At 50.3% G+C, this 15,257-nt stretch overlaps 1 protein-coding gene across 5 annotated transcripts; it reads right to left on the bottom strand.

Moving 5' to 3' along the window:
* Nucleotides 1-14,088, bottom strand: STK11IP (serine/threonine kinase 11 interacting protein). Of its 5 annotated transcripts, none has more exons than XM_077155250.1 (25): nucleotides 14,042-14,088; nucleotides 13,768-13,853; nucleotides 11,661-11,866; nucleotides 11,384-11,458; nucleotides 11,064-11,159; nucleotides 10,568-10,681; nucleotides 10,366-10,437; nucleotides 9,809-9,935; nucleotides 9,474-9,577; nucleotides 9,238-9,333; nucleotides 8,929-8,970; nucleotides 8,585-8,731; nucleotides 8,318-8,408; nucleotides 7,378-7,731; nucleotides 6,971-7,176; nucleotides 6,556-6,672; nucleotides 6,223-6,400; nucleotides 4,227-4,457; nucleotides 4,004-4,107; nucleotides 2,783-2,880; nucleotides 2,504-2,682; nucleotides 2,213-2,294; nucleotides 1,910-1,980; nucleotides 1,162-1,409; nucleotides 1-430 (listed from the first exon to the last, which is right to left on the bottom strand). In XM_077155250.1, exons 2-25 carry the CDS (start codon nucleotides 13,826-13,828, stop codon nucleotides 281-283), a joined length of 3,249 nt encoding a protein of 1,082 aa, XP_077011365.1. In that variant the 5' UTR covers nucleotides 13,829-13,853; nucleotides 14,042-14,088; the 3' UTR covers nucleotides 1-280. The 5 variants fall into 5 exon arrangements, with proteins under 5 accessions (XP_077011365.1, XP_077011366.1, XP_077011367.1 ...); XM_077155251.1 differs by having other exon boundaries at nucleotides 10,574-10,681; XM_077155252.1 differs by having other exon boundaries at nucleotides 11,594-11,841; nucleotides 14,042-14,069.
* Between the last annotated feature and the right edge of the window lie 1,169 nt (nucleotides 14,089-15,257).

Below are 15,257 nucleotides of genomic sequence, written 5' to 3'. Positions count from 1 at the left end.
CCATCTGAAACAGAAACAACTTTATTGACACCTGAGAAAAAGTGCAGGCCCATTCCACTGAGCACATAGCCCTCTGCCTCAAGCTAGAGTATCTGGAGGCCAGACCATTTCTCTCCTCCTTCCCTTGAACTGTTGGGCATCTGAGGCCTCAGTGGCCAGGGCCCAAAGGTCAAAGCAGTCTGCATCCAGCATCTTCAAGCCAGACCCAGAGACAAGGAGAGAGAAGCTCTACGGCCAGGCAGGCAGTGCCTAAAGCCAGTCGGGGTTGAGGGTAGAAGCCTCACCGGACAGGATCTGGAGCCTCATGCATCACAGTTCGGAGTCTGATGGAAAACATTTCCTCCCAGGGCTCTCGGATCCAGGCCAGCAGTGCTGTCAGCTGCTCTGGACACACCACACGGAGTATCCAAAAACTCTCCAGCCGAGACACCTGCCAGGCCAAACAGTTAGTGAGGTGAGACTCACACGAGGGCCCCAGTGTAGGGACATGGGAGATCTCACAGGAGGAAACATCGCCCTTCTTGGCTCATCTCCTCAACCCTGCCCCAAGCCTGTTTTGCTTCTAGTAAAAGATCCCAACTCTGAGCTTAGCACACAAAATCCCATCAACATTGACCGAAGGCCTCCAAGGGCTTTTGCATTTACTATCTTGTTTGTTTCCTCTTCCCTGTCTTATAGAATGTAAGTTCTGGAGTCAAACTGCTTGGGTTCAGTTCCTAGCTCTACCACTTCTGACCTGGGCGAGCTGGTTCATGTCCCACTTTCTCATCTGTAAAATGGGACTATTAACAGTACCTACCTCATGTGGTGATTGTGAAGATCAAATATCTGACACACAGTGAGGACTCAATCAGACTCAAACTTAAAGGAGCTCAGACAGCTGGTAAAGGGCTGGGCTCAAAGTCCAGGGCTTATATACTATCTACAGCCCCCTTTCTTCAATGTGCTGCAGGTCAAACCCAGGGAGGCCTGTATCCCTTAGTTCCCTTCACTCCAATTTTCTTGGTGTTCCCTACACCATGACAGTTCATCTCTAAGCTCCACACTGGCCCCAATGTCCAGCCTTCCTAGACTTGCCATGCTGACCACCATCTCCGCCCCATCCCTATCCCTATCCCCCATCCAGATCTCACACACAGACACATGCGTGTGCACACGTACCTCATCATAGAAGACCAGCTGCAAGGCCTCCGGAACTGTGCGGTACAGCAGCACCAAGCTCAGGCTGCTGAGAGGCTGCTGTCGCCGAACACACACAGAAGGGCCTGGACCCGTGGGAGGGGCCGTCTCAGAGGTTTCACCAGGTGTTGATGAAAGAGAGGGCTCAACCTGGGACCCTACAAGGTCCTCATCTAACAGGTACAGGGTGGAAAGAGTCAGCAGCAGGGACACAGGGCAAGTAGAGGAACCTGGAGGGAAGGAGGCAGGGTGAGGCCCAGAAAAGAAGGCCATAGAGGACCCCTGGGGACCAGCATCCCAGTGCTGCTCAGAAGAAGAGGGAACCAAACCGAGATGAGTAACAAAGTAGTCTGTGTCCCCTGGGAGCCATAGCCCACCTTTCCCCCAAATCCAGGGATGTCCAAAACCTCTGAGCTCTAAAACAAAGGGATCCTGCCCCACCAACAACCCCTCTTAGAAAGAAGGATCCAAGCTCGTCTTCTCTGGTGGGATGAGGTAGAGCAGACCCAGCTATTTCCAAGAAAGCCTGAACCTCAAAGCAAAGATCTTTGGGCAACTGAGGATCCAGGGCACCTCTTGGCATTTGGGTCTGTCTGTGAGCAGGAGAATGTCCAAGGGCTACTGAAAACTGCTATGACCACACTGTAGAGGCACTGGGGGGCTGGGCTGGGGACTGGGACAAGATGGTGCACAGGGAACAAGGGGCACTTCTGTAACTCAAAGGCCTCACCTTCAACCAGGAATACCTGAAGGTAGAAGAACTGGGGAGCCTCCAAGGAAGAATCTTTTTCCAACAATGGCCTGGGAGAAAGTGGCAGATGCAAAAAGGCATGGTTAGCAAGGAGTAGGAAATACTGCAGGGTGGGAAGAAGGGGGGCAGGAGAGACAGCCCCAGGGCTGAGGTGGGAGGAGATACCAGGGCCTATGGGAAGGTCTGAGCTTGAGGACAGGGGGCAGGGCCTGCTCAGTGGAAGGCCACAACCAGCACTCTGCAGACAGAGGACCTGAGCTCTTTTGACCTTTATCCACTCACCAGAGCCGGTGCTGTGGGGTCACCTCCTCCTCTGTGGCACTGATACAGCTCCTCCAGGTAGGGGGCAGAGACTGCAAGACCTCTAGACAGAGCCAGCCAGGAAGGGGGAACCCTCAGAAGACGGACCTCCTCTATCCCAACCTCCCTAACCCCAATATGTTCCCATTTTCCAAATTTCCAGTTGTCAGGTATTATCCAAGGAATACAAATCCCATTACCTGCTGGGCACCACCAGACACAGGGAGCTCAGCCCTATGGCCCCACTGCCCTCACCCTGCCCTCCTCTCTCACCAAGGAGCTCCTCTAAGAAGGCCCGGCAGTGCTTGGCATCTCGGGGCAGTAGAACACAGCTGCCCCCTGCAGCTGCCCACTCCAGCCACAGGCTTTGTCCTGCCAGGCCCAGCTCAATGCCACTCAGATCCTGCAGGGGAATGACCAGGGTCAGCTGAAGCCAGCTAGCCGGAGGTCCACTGTGGAGAGAGCAAGGGGGCAGAGGGAAGAAAAAGAGTGAGGATGGAGGGAGGCAGGGAGACCCTGACTCTGGCCTGACCATGCCCCCGGCTCACTTACCAGATCTCCCCGGTCACCTTCAACAAATAAAGCCTGTGGTCAGACAGAACCACGAGAGACTGAAATTCCCCAGAGTGGCCTGCCAGCACCAGTGGTACCTAAGGGGAAGAGAAAAGTGATGAAAAACAAGAAACCAGAATGAGGGAGGCACTGCTGGACTGAAAGCCAAGTGACCTGTGACAGCACCTTTAGCCTGACCCTCCTGCTACTAACTCATCACAGTCTGCCAAGTTTGCTGCAAGCCCCACATTCTCCCCCTCTGCCACCACTCTTCATCACACAGTCCCTACCTTTGCTCAGACACTGAGGTTTCTCATCTGCATCAACCATCAGCCTCTTAGCTGTTTTTCCCTACCTATCATCTTACCCCTTCCAGACCACTCTCCACACTGCCAGACTGTTCTAAAACACAAAACCAATTGCGAGTTTCCTGCTTCAAATCCTTCAATGGCTCCCCACTGCACCTAAACAAAATCCAAACCCCTTAGGAGATACATGAGGTTATTCCTGAATGGGCCACTGCCTGCCTCGTTATACTTCTCTCTGGACACGTGCTTCCCCCTCCACCCCCCAATATTCTGGCCTTCCCTATTCACAACTTCTGCCCACCAGCCTCACCTGCTCGTGCCTCCATCACTTGCTACTTCCTTTACCTACCTCCTTTTCCTCCCTACTTTTTAACTCATCTTTTCATGACTTGGCTCAAACATCCCCTTCCCAAGAAGGCTTCCGAGGCCCACTTGGGCTGAATAAAAGGCCCCTCTTGGATGTCAGTTTTATCACAGCACTTTGCAGAATCATTGTCAGTTCCTTACACCAGAGCATGAGCTCAAGGGCCAGACTGATTTACACTAGAACCCTAGTGTCTAGTACATAACAGATGTTCAACAAAGAGGGTCTCATAGCATCTTCTACTTATACCAACAATAGGAAGTCCCAGTTACTGACTGCCAGGTGCCACATTAGGCAGTTTATAGATAATAGCATTCACCCCTACCACACTTTGTAAGGTAGATGCCATCATCTCCACTGTAGAAGGGCTACAACTGAGATTCAAATATGAAAGAAGACATCCACAGCACACATTAGGTAACTGCTGGAGTTGAAATCTAAAGCCAGCTCTGGGGGTACCAGGGCACTAACTATGACTCGATTTCCTGCAGTGGAAATAAGTGAGCATCCCGGTTGGTGGGGCAAAGGGCAGGGCTAGGGGGCACAGACCTTGATACAGCACTGGAACTCTTCCTGGGCATCAGCGAACACTTCGACATCCAAGAAGAGCCGCAGTCGGTGGTCTACAGAGCGCAGGCCATGGCGATCCGGGGCTAGGGGCAAGTAGAGGCCAGCAGCCTGTCCCCTGTAGGCCTTACCTCCATCTCCACCCACAGTAGGGCCCTGCCCTCCCCAAACGCTGCCCCTTCTCATCTGGCCTATATATACTCACGGGGACTAAGGCTCCAACTGCTGTGGTCTTGGGAGAGTAGTATCTGAGATGGGGCCTTGTCAGCCCTGCTGTGGAGGTCAGTGCAGCCAGGAGAGTCATGGACAGGGCTGGGGGACTGAGATGGAGCTTGGGGTTGCTCTCCCTGTCTCTGCTCCCCACTGGAAGGTCCCCCACGCAAAACCACGAGAACCACGTGATCACTACCACAGTTTGGGCACACAGCAGGAGATTCTGGAGGGGGAAATGGATACAGTCTTTGTGAGATCCCAAACACAGCACAACTCCTCACCATGCTTACAACATTACCCACCCACTCTCAGAGCTCACCTGGGCCCACATCTCCAGCTTCATATGCTGCCCAACTCACCAAGTACTGCTGCTGACCCTACCCCACCCACCCACCAGTGAAGGATAACAAACCTGGACCCAGGACCCACAGCCTCCTCCAAATATACCCCATCTCCTAATTTCATGCCCTGTCAAAGACAGCAAACTCAACCAGGCCTGCTCTGCTCCCCTCCCACAGCCTTGCACTGAACAAGTACTTCAGTATTCTATCAGCTATATCTAAAAGACCAGAAATTAACAGATTAGGAAAGGCAGGGAAGACTCTGGTGCCAGATTTGGGTCCATTTCCAGGCTCCATTATTTAACAGCTGAATAACCTTGGATAAGTCACCTAAGCCTTCTGTGCCTGGTTCCTCATCTGTAAAATGGGGATGGTAGCAGTGCCAACTCATGGGGTTGTCGGAAGGAATGCATGGAATTGGGTCAAGAGTCTAGGGCATGGAAACAGGAATGAAAGGGGAAGCATTCTTTGAACAGCTATACTTGGCTGGGCCTGGGCTAGATTGCCAGTGTTATCTCACAACATCCCCATCAAAATACTCTACATCCCATTTGGCAAATAAGGAAGGCAAAGATCAAGTAAACTTACTACACTCTGCCCAAGATCATGTCGCTGGGGGTAATGAGAGTAGCTACCAGTTAGGGACGGCTTTTGCCTTAGGCCAGGCACCATGCCTGGGGTCTCACTGTCACATTTAAATCCCCAAACAGCACCATAAGTAAAGTTCATTCTCTTCTTTGTTTTGATTAGGAAACCGAGGCTCAAATAAAAGCAGAAGGTACCACACAGTGATGGTAATTAATAATGAAAACAAAAGGGACTCCAGGGGGCCACAGTAATGCCAAGGACCACAGACAGCATCCAGAACAGGGGGTGGGGGCTGCTGCAATTGCATAAGTTGTTCCGCTGGGACAGGTTCGGGGTGGGGGATGGAGCAGGGCTCCAATTTCTGAATAAAATGTAAACCCCTGCTCCAGTTGCTGCCAAGCAAAGTGGCTCATAAAAAGCATGCATTTCAACACAGATGCTATCTAGGAAATGTCTTTGTACTTAAGACTTAAAAACATTGCTTTCTGATTCATCTACAATGGAAAAATCTCTTGCTTTAAAGAATAGAATTTGAAGAGATGCCACAAGACACTATTCAATATCAAGCAGCTTACAAGGTCAGTTAAGGAAGGACAAACCAATCTAACTTCCAAAACAGATTACTCCACAGCCAAACATGCTCAGAGAGGCAAATATTACAGTCAGATACTGCTGGGAGGGCTCAATCGATTTTGTGTAGTTTCTGAAATATTAGCACAAAAAAAGGTTTCAAGTTATGAAAAAACAATGTGTTTGTTTAAGTAGGGTTACAGAGATTGTATCTCCTGCCTTTTAAAGTGGGGGGGAACCCACACAGGAGATAATTCATTGCCTGTTTTTTCTTTCTCTTTTTCTTCCTTTTCTTCCTCCCTTCCTCCCTTCTGTCTTTTTTTGGTAACTGTAGCAAGCATTTTATTTTTCCTAAAGTGGCCTTCAGGGAGATAAGGTGCTCCCCACTACTTTAAACCTTTCCTTCCTGGAGTTCCTCCTCAAAACTGCTTTCTCTGAAACGGCAGAATTGTGGATTCTATGTAGAAAGGTCAAGGTCCAGGCTTGTACCTGTCTTTTGGAACAGAGGCCTCCAGCTGTCCTCGCTGTCCAGTCCCAATCTGGGCTCCTCAGGCTTGAACTCATGGCCACAACGTAAACACTGGAGTCTGCTCCCCAGCAGGACCCCCACTTCCCCAAGCTGACGCTGGGCTGTGGCAATGGCTGGAGTCAACACAGCAAGCAATTCCTGAACCAAGGTGGCCGGAAGGCAGCTTTTGAGTAGCTGGGTCCCAGACGGATCCCCCTCGCAGGCTCCCCAGCCCTCAGGTTCTCAGCTCATAGGTCTGGGCACCACTCCCTCTGGCTCTTCCAATCCTCCCAAACAGCCTCCTGGGCCCCCACCTGGATAGCTGTGTGGGCATCAGGCTCCAGCACCACATAGCGACGCAACTTCCGGTCAGGGCAAATGTAGGAGAAGCGCAGAACAAGGACAGGGGCCCAGGGAGGTGGATCTGAGCCCTGCACAAGAGAGAGAGCATGGGAGAAAGAGGGGAAGTGGTAGGAACCAGAGGTATGAGGATAATACTAAGAGCATGGGGGAAAACAACAGCTCTGGACCCCATTAAAATGTTTTTGCTGACATTCAAGCAAGCACAGAACATCCTCTGCTTACCCAGGCCTCCCAAGCAGACCTGGGACCACACCTTCATACCTCATAGTCCCCCTCCTCAACCCCAAGAGAAATACCCAATCCACTGCCTGGTCCACAAGAGGCTCCAACAAACGGCCCAGCCCCTCTCCCAGAACCCCCACTTACACTGGGCACTGTTTCTCTCTGGGTTTGGGTTTCAGACTCTATCTCAGCTGCCTCCAAACTCTGAAGCTCAAGACGTTCCAGGGTTTGAGCTGCCTGGAGTTCCACCTCACACAGATGGCTAGCAGTGACTCTGAGAAAACGTTCTCTGCCCCGCACACCCTCTGGCCCCTCCAGGGGGCACACCAACATGGGGCGGCAGAGCTCCGCTGTGGAGAGACCAAGAGAGGAACCGTGCAGAAGGAAAGGCATCCAGAGACTCTGCTCCTCCATGGGGTGGTCCTCCACCCCAGGCCCCTAAGTTTGGGCTTGCTTACCTCTTCCAAGGCAAGCTAATATCACTTGCCCCACACACCCCCATCAATCCCATAGCTTCTCCATGGTCAGAAAGAAGGCCACAGAACACTCACCTTCCACTCTGTTCTGCTCTCCTTTCTCCTCTTCCCCTATTTCTTCCTTCTCTTTGTCCTGTTCCCCCCTCTCCTCTTTCTCCTGTGGCTCTGGCTCCACGCTGACTTCCTCTGACATTTCCTGGGGTGACTCTTCAGGGTCACGGGCTTCCTTCTTTGGGGATGGAGAATCAGGCAGAGTCTCTGGGCCTAGGGAGTGGTGGGGCTGTGTTCTAAGGTCAGAGGTCTTGGAAGTGGCCAGAAGGGGGCTCCCAGAGGTCTCCAAGTGACTCCTGTACTGCAGCCAGTCACAGCCAAACCGTTCACGGAAACTGTTCATGAGCTCAAGTTCCTGATGCTGCTGCACAAACTGTTCTGTGTGGAAGGAGGAGTGCACAGCTTGGTAAGCCTGCACTCCCTACACACACACACCCAGAAGACCCCAGTCTCCTGCGATGGGTGCTCCTTGGCAGGAAGTAAAGGGGTGTGTATGGAGGGACTCAAGAGAAGCTAAAGGTTTCCTCCCAGCAGCACGTCCCCAAAAGTACAATCTATGTAACACATGCAATTCAGAACTATGCACTATCATACAATGTTCTGGGAGATTCAAAATGCACAGTAGCATATTTAAGGTCCTGAGCAGCCCTGTTAAAGAAACCTGTTTAACCTTGTTTTACCCAGTATTTCCTAAACTTATCTGGCCATGAAATCCTTTTATTATATGATCTTTTGACACTCCCCAAATTAATATTCCTTGAAATACACTTTGGAAAATTCTTCCCAGGGGTAGTTTCTTCCCCTTTCCTTCAACTAAAAAGAAAAACTAAGAGACTCCCCTCTACCACTCTCTGCCTCACCAAAAAAAAAAAAAATCATCCTAACATACCTTCACAGAAACCAAGAGATGAGAGAGAGTGCTGGGGTTGGGGGAAGGAGGTAAGTGGAACAGGGGCTGACTTACCAGCTGGGGATGGGTCCAGAGTTCGGGGCTCTGGGTCAGTATCACTGGGTTCAGAGATGCTTGCCCGCCTCACACGGATTCGGCTGTGAGGCTAGGTAGAAGGATAAAACTCGACAAAAGCCAGAGTCCCTGACCCTCCTTCTATGGCCACCCATCCAACCTAACAAAAAATCCCAGCCACAAGCAGGAATTCTATTGCCAGTTCAGCAAGAACCCAGAGGAAGGAGACCCAAGGCCAGGCATAAGATGGCCTGGGGCACCACTCACCTTAATCCTGCGAAGTGGGGGCTGGGCCACAATGCCCCCCGAAGAGTGGCTATCACTGAAGTCAGGGCCACCTGAGGTTTCTGTGGTACTCCCAACTGGCCAGGACAGAGGTGGGGTGAAGGGACCAGGTCCTGAGGATGTGGAGGTCTAGACGGAACAACGGGAAGAATGAGTTTAGACCCAGGGAAGTGCCTCCACCCTGTCCATGCTAGTGAAGAGATGGTACCCTACCTTCCAACTAACCAGACACCCAACAACCCCCATTTCCTCAGTGAGCATCGTCCCTTCAGGTCTTCCCAAAGCAGTCTTTGCCATCCCAACCCCATCATCCCTACCACACTAACCTGAAAATCAGTAAGTGACAAGAGCTCTCCATCAAGAAGGAACTGAGCAAATATAAAAGAGCAGCAGGAAAGTGTTAGTGGTGGAGACCCATCTCCTGGGTGCGTTCCAAGATGGGGGTGGTGGAGGCCCCCAAGTACTCTAAGGGCCACCATGCAGCATGGGGTATTTACAATGAATAGCAGGGATCCAGATCCTTGACCCCCTCATTGAGGGATGAGGAAGGGTGAGAAGCAAGAGGGTGCAGGGGTGGGGGTGGGACTGGGCAAAACAGGGGGCAGCAGAGTGGACACACTAAAAAGACCACTCACCCCGGGAACAGCCTCCCTGGCACGGGGTGACAAGTATTGGGCGGTGGCTGCTCGGTGTGCCGGGTGGAACCACAAAGGGTTTCCCTCCAGGTAGAGCTAAGGGACAGGAAGGAGAGAATGAGGTGAGCCCCAGGCCCTCCCTGTGTGAAGAGGGGCCACTAACCAAGTGGGTGTGGGAAGAACACAGGAGAGAGCACAAAGATGGCTCCCAGGTCCTTGAAGTTCCCAGATGTCACCTTGTGGAGCTCAGCCAGCAGCCAGAGAGGTGACAACTCCCTGTGTCCTTCCAGCAGGTTATAGGCCACATCCAGGTGCCTTAGTTTCCTCAGCTGCTCCACGCCTGGAGTGGTGGTGACAAGGAAGGAAGACATGTGTGAGTGTGAGGATGCTAGTGGGTGCAGCGTGATGCGCCTGCTAGGGAAGTATGCAGTAGACAGACGTGCCTGAGCACCTTATCTCTCCCTTTTAGCCCCAAGAGGCTCCAGGGGCACACGATACCCCCAGGGCCACCTCTTCTAATCATGGCTCTCGCACGGCCGACTTTCCCCCAAGCCCGCCCCATGCCTCTCACCATGGAGGCTCCGGAGCTCATTGCCTCGCAGAATCAGGGTCCCCAGAGCCACGCCTGAGGGTTCCATTCTCGGCACCAAACGCAGGCGGTTATAGGAGATGTCCAGATGGCAGAGCTCAGACAAGTCCTGGGGGGTCCAGGAGGAAGAAGAGGGAGAGGGCAACAGCAGATGTGGGGATGGGGAAAGGGTTCATTCATCATCACAGAAGCTACTGAGCCAGGCACTGAGCTGAAGCATCTGACCTGAGTGACACTAGGTACTCTTCACAATCTTTTCACTACTCCACAAGTGGGTACTCCTATGACTTGTACCTTTCAGATGAGGAAACTAAGAGGTTAAGTAATTTGGCCCAGGTCACACAGGTATTAGAAGTTGAGATCTGAACTTTAGTCTGTCTTGTATTCAAACCTGAGCACCCAGACAGTATTACCCACAGGGTGAGGCTCCACCAGGTGGCAAGAGTTAGGGAGAGAGGAAACTGGGCTCCAGAAGAGAGTTTAGACCCTTGCTCAAGGGCCCAGGCTGGGCCAGCCCAAGCCACACTGCTCCGACTCACAGTGAGGAAGGCCTCGCAGTCCTGCACTCGATTGTGGCTCAGGTTCAAGAAGCGCAGCACTGACAAGAGATGCTGAGGAAGTGAGAGGAGGAGGCAGAGAGTTGGTCTTGGCTGTGATGATACTCCCAGTCAGTCAGCCAGTTCTCCTCACTGAAAGCCCATTCCTATCCTCCCTCATCCCTCCAGGAACCCCCAAACCCACATTCACCAGGGAATTGTCCAAGGCAGTCAAGGAGTTGTAGCTAAAGTTGGCAGAATGAAGAGCCAGCCAGGGGAGGGCAGAGCAGAGATCACCACCACAGGCTGAGAGGAGCTCCTGAATGGACAGACAGTGCTTCATTACCTCCATCCTCACCTCCTTCCCAGGTCAGGGCTAAGTTCTACCACCAATAGATGGCAGAGCTCATTTTTTATTTCCTGGGTGACGGCTGGAGATGCAGATGTAAAGGAAGCCCAGGTCTCTGTCCTGAAGGTGTTCAGTGCAGAGGAGTAGGAAGGAACACTGGAATATTTAATACAAAGGGGTAGGTGTGGCCCTAAATATAGGGATGGTGCAGAGTGCAGTGGGAACACAACAGAGGGAGAGAGAACATCATCTATAGTGAGGCAGGGAAGTCTGCAAAGAAGGGGGACATCAGATCTTTGTTCTCTGTATCTCTCGGGACAAGACATCTGAGCCCACCCCTTACCCTCCTCACCTCTAATGCCTGGATGCTCCTGCTGCAAATCAGGGTCTCTAGCTGGGAGTAGATGCCACGGAGGCCATGCAGACAGTGGAGGGGAACACCTCGGAGCTGGGGCAAGGGAGAGAAGGGAGGAAGAAGGCAGAACTTCACAGAAAACAAAGGCCTCATCCCCATCTCCAGATGGTGGGGAAGAGGGAGAAAACAACAAAGCCCAACTGTAGTTCAGGGAAGCGTTAAGGGGAAAGAAAGTAGATACCCCATTATAGCAGAGTCATCCCCAAATGGCTGCCTCAAGCTGGATTTTCTGCACCAACATCTCAAATCCCCCATACCTCCAGCTGTCGAAGGGACTTGAAGGGGAAAATCTTGATGGGTCCTGGGAGACCAGTACCAGGGACATGTACAAGCTAAAAGAAAAAGCACTCAAATCACTGAGACACAGCAGATCTCTCCTTCCTGTGCATCCCTTACTTAGAACAACCACCCATAGCTCTGACATTATCTAATCTTGCCCCTGCAGACTTCTTGTACCTAAACCCTACCTCCAGCCCCTGCTTCCACCATTTCTTGGGTCCTTCTGTACATCCTGCCCAAACCCAACCCCAGAACCTTGAGTGAAAGTGTTTTCTGCAGCACATCGAAGAGAAACTGAAGCTGGAGGATGACTGGGGAGTCAGCGGGGTGGGAGGGCAGAGCCACGAAGCCTGTCTGGCCAGGGGCCCATGGCCCCAAGTACAACTCAAACACATGGTTCAGCTGCTGCAGTGTGGCAGTCCACAGGCTCAGAGTGCTACAGCCAGACAAGATCACGTCCCCTAGGGGAAGTGGGGCAGAAAGGAAGGAGGACATAGTGATTCTTGATCATGGGATATGATCTGGGGCCATGAACTCATCCTAGCCCCAGCCAGCTTTTCCAACACCTTGTGACTCCAAGATAAACCCACTCCAATACATACCATAGATCTTCCGCTAGAGAATCAATCACCTCCCCTGCTCAAAAATTTTCAATGGCTACCCCCATTTTCAAAAAAAAGTTCTAACTCATCTGCCTGATAAATGAGACTGCTTCACAACTGCTTCAGACTGACTTTTCCAAACTTTCTTTCAACTCCTCCCCAACATGAACTTTCTGCTAAAGAGAGCCAGGTCTACTCACAGTGCTGGAAATACAATCAACTTGTTCACAACTCCCCCATCTTCTGATATATACCTTTCATCTCTGCCCAGCTCAAGACCCACCTCCTCCCAGGAAGCCTTCTGAATACCTGATAATGCTGACCTTTTGGACTACAATCACTTATTTTACACAAAAGTTGATAGGGTATTGTATATTTCTTTTTCTGATTACAAAAGTAATCATGACATGGTGGATTATTTTTTAACATTAAAAAAAAAGACTAGACGTCAAAGATATTGCAAAATAGCAGAGAAGTCCCATATACCCTTCATCCAGTTTCCCCCAATAGTTACATCTTACATAACCATATCACAATATCAAAACCAGGAAATTGACATTGGTACAATGTGTGTATGTGCACAATTCTATGCCATTTTATCACCACAATCAAGATGCAGATCTATGTCGCCACAAAGATCTCTCCTGCTATCTACTCATAGTCACACACTTTCCCCACTATCATCCCTAAGCCTTGGAGCCATGTCAGATTTTTTGCTAAATAAAATAAAAAATCCTAAACCTCACAAGAAGGATTTTTTTACATACTAGAGACTCAGAATAGATACAGACATGGAACAAGTGCTCTTCCAACTCTCAAAGAGCTTCCCACTTTAGAAGAGGAGATAAGATGTGCATAGTTATATAATACAAACCAGAAAGTAACACTGCCTCAAAGAGGGGTTCCACAGAGACGATCATCTATGGAGTGCAGCCTGATGGAAGGCAGTTTACATTAAGTGAATACTATATACTAGAAATCTTGAGACATTACCTCATTTAAACCTCACCAGAATCTCTGAAAGAGAAGCATGATTACCCTGTCTTATAGATAGGAAAACTGAGGCTCAAAAAACTTAGAGGAATCTTAAGATTACATAACTGGTAGGAACTTGATACTTCTGTCTAACCTCAAAGCCCAGGCTTGTTCTACCCTAACTAATGCCAATCACGCGCTGAACAACTACCCTGGGGCCACTGTGTTCAGGCTTTGAGAGCAGAAATTGTAATAACTAACACTTTGGAGTACCTATCATATATGCAAACACTGTAGTAAATATACTAAAATCCATTCCCACAACCATCTTTGAGGTAAGTACAATCATTATGCTATTTTGCTAACGAGGAAAACTGAGGCACAGAAACACAACAAGACCAAGTTGAAAGAGTCGGGATTCCAACCCAAATGGATGTGATTCCAAATTTTGTACTCTTAACTCTACTAGACTTAATAGCTAGTCACACAGGAATGATTATGACCAGTCCCCAGTCCCTAACGGCTTAAGGTCAATAATGATCACTTCTTACTGAACGTATCAAAGAAAGAACGAAGAAAGCCTTGGAGTTTGGCCTCGAAGGATGGCTAAGTTTACACTTCAAAGACAAAGGACACCGTAGGCAACGGAAACCAGAGCAAACAAACTCCAGCGAAATAATTAATTCTGACACTCAGATCTTCGCGACCTTTATGGGGGCGTGCCTCCGTAAGACAAGGTACACGCCATCTCACCCCAGCCCCGGCTGAACCGGAAGTCCACTCACCGGACTCCCGCAACAACCCGGCGAGTTTCCACACTAGGGAGTCCCGCGGGGCCGTCGTCATGGCCACGAGATGCTGGGGGTGGAGCCTGGAGAAAGAGGAAGCGGAAGGGCCTCAGGTGGGTAGTATTGCCAAAAACCCCGAGGGTCCGGGCAAAACTGAGAACTCGTGACGAGAAAAAGGAAAGAAAGGGAGAGGAAGGGCGTCCTCCCGGGTGCCGGTTCTAGGACATAAGACCTATCCAGCCAGACTGACCCTCCCATACAGCCCTCCTACCAGTTCTGCAACCCGGCGCCTTTCTATGACTGACAGGAAGTCCCGCCCCGGAAGAAGGCGTACCACCACAGCCGGAAGCCACGCCCTAAGCCGTGTAAACGTGACAGACGTGGACGGTGACGGTGGGGTGCGTCTGTAAAGTAGGTTGTTGTGGGCTGGAGTCCTGTTTCGGTGCTTGGCCTCCGCCGCTCTCGGCCGGCCTTTGGAATCCCTCCTTCTTCGGGATACCATCTCCTTTCGCCCCTCTGGGCCTCTAAGGAAAACCTGACACCGCATCCTAGGCGGTGAAGCGAAGTTAAAAGAAATAGAATTTGCGGTTAATGAGGAAGAGAAACCTCCTAAGCCAGTATTCGTTTCTCAGAGGAGAGCGTGTCCGCCATAGGAAGTTTTTCAGTTTCTGTGTGAAAGAGTTGAGGCGAGTGGGGGTGCCATTTCTGGGGCCCATTTGCCTCTTCCTTAGTCTCCCTCCAAACCAGTTTTTCCCTCAGCAATATCAGATTCTCATACTAGTGGTTGGTAACACACCATGGGTACATAGTCCTTTATTTCTACAGTTAACGTCTCATAAGACCCGCATCACAAGTTGTTATTATCCTGGGTTTGAAAATGAGAAAACAGGTTCATACAGTTCAGGTTACTTGGGAAGGTCGTTCAACTGGTAACCGATACAGACGAGACTGCCCGTTTTTGGTCCCTAGTACCTTTTGTTGCTTTCACCATGCTTCCCGTCAAATACTGCCGTGAACTACCAACTAGGTTGAGTTAAAAAAAAAATGCCTTTTAACAGAATTTCTGATTTTCAAAAAAGGTGCTTTTCTACAGAGGAAAATCAAAGCAATCGTCAGCCACTGGAGAGTAAAAGTAGGGTCATATTCCCAAATCTGGAGGATCTTATTTTCTAAAAAAAAAAATGTGAAACAGTAATGAATGCTCTGAAATCACACAATTTAGCATTTACAGCATATTATATGTGATCTGGCCAAAGTCCTAAATGGTGATTCAATGAAATAAGTGGAAGCACTTCATGTACAGCAAAGCAGTATACAAATGCAAAGTAGGGGCTTAATATGTTTTTGTGGAATTACTAAATTCAAAATCCTGATGATTGCCTGACCCTGAATATCAATCATCTGAAATTAAAGAGGGAGCTTCTTCTATACCATAACTGCCAACTCGGCAGCTGTTGGGCAAGAGCCAAGTTCTGAAGTTCCTGACG

Source organism: Tamandua tetradactyla, chromosome 3 (assembly GCF_023851605.1).
Source record: "Tamandua tetradactyla isolate mTamTet1 chromosome 3, mTamTet1.pri, whole genome shotgun sequence".
Lineage (NCBI taxonomy): Eukaryota > Metazoa > Chordata > Mammalia > Pilosa > Myrmecophagidae > Tamandua > Tamandua tetradactyla.
Note: the sequence above shows the minus strand (reverse complement) of the source record. Positions and strands in the feature narration are given on the sequence as shown.

Bases quoted from the DNA above. Each gene is read 5' to 3' on its own strand.
- STK11IP (XM_077155250.1), bottom strand. From the start codon at position 13,828: ATGACGACGGCCCCGCGGGACTCCCTAGTGTGGAAACTCGCCGGGTTG. The intron at 9,334-9,473 runs GTGACATCTGGG...CCTGTCCCTTAG, and splicing joins TGCTGGCTGAGCTCCACAAG to CTCTACCTGGAGGGAAACCC. The intron at 6,401-6,555 runs GTGGGGGCCCAG...ACCTTGGTTCAG, and splicing joins ATGCCCACACAGCTATCCAG to GAATTGCTTGCTGTGTTGAC.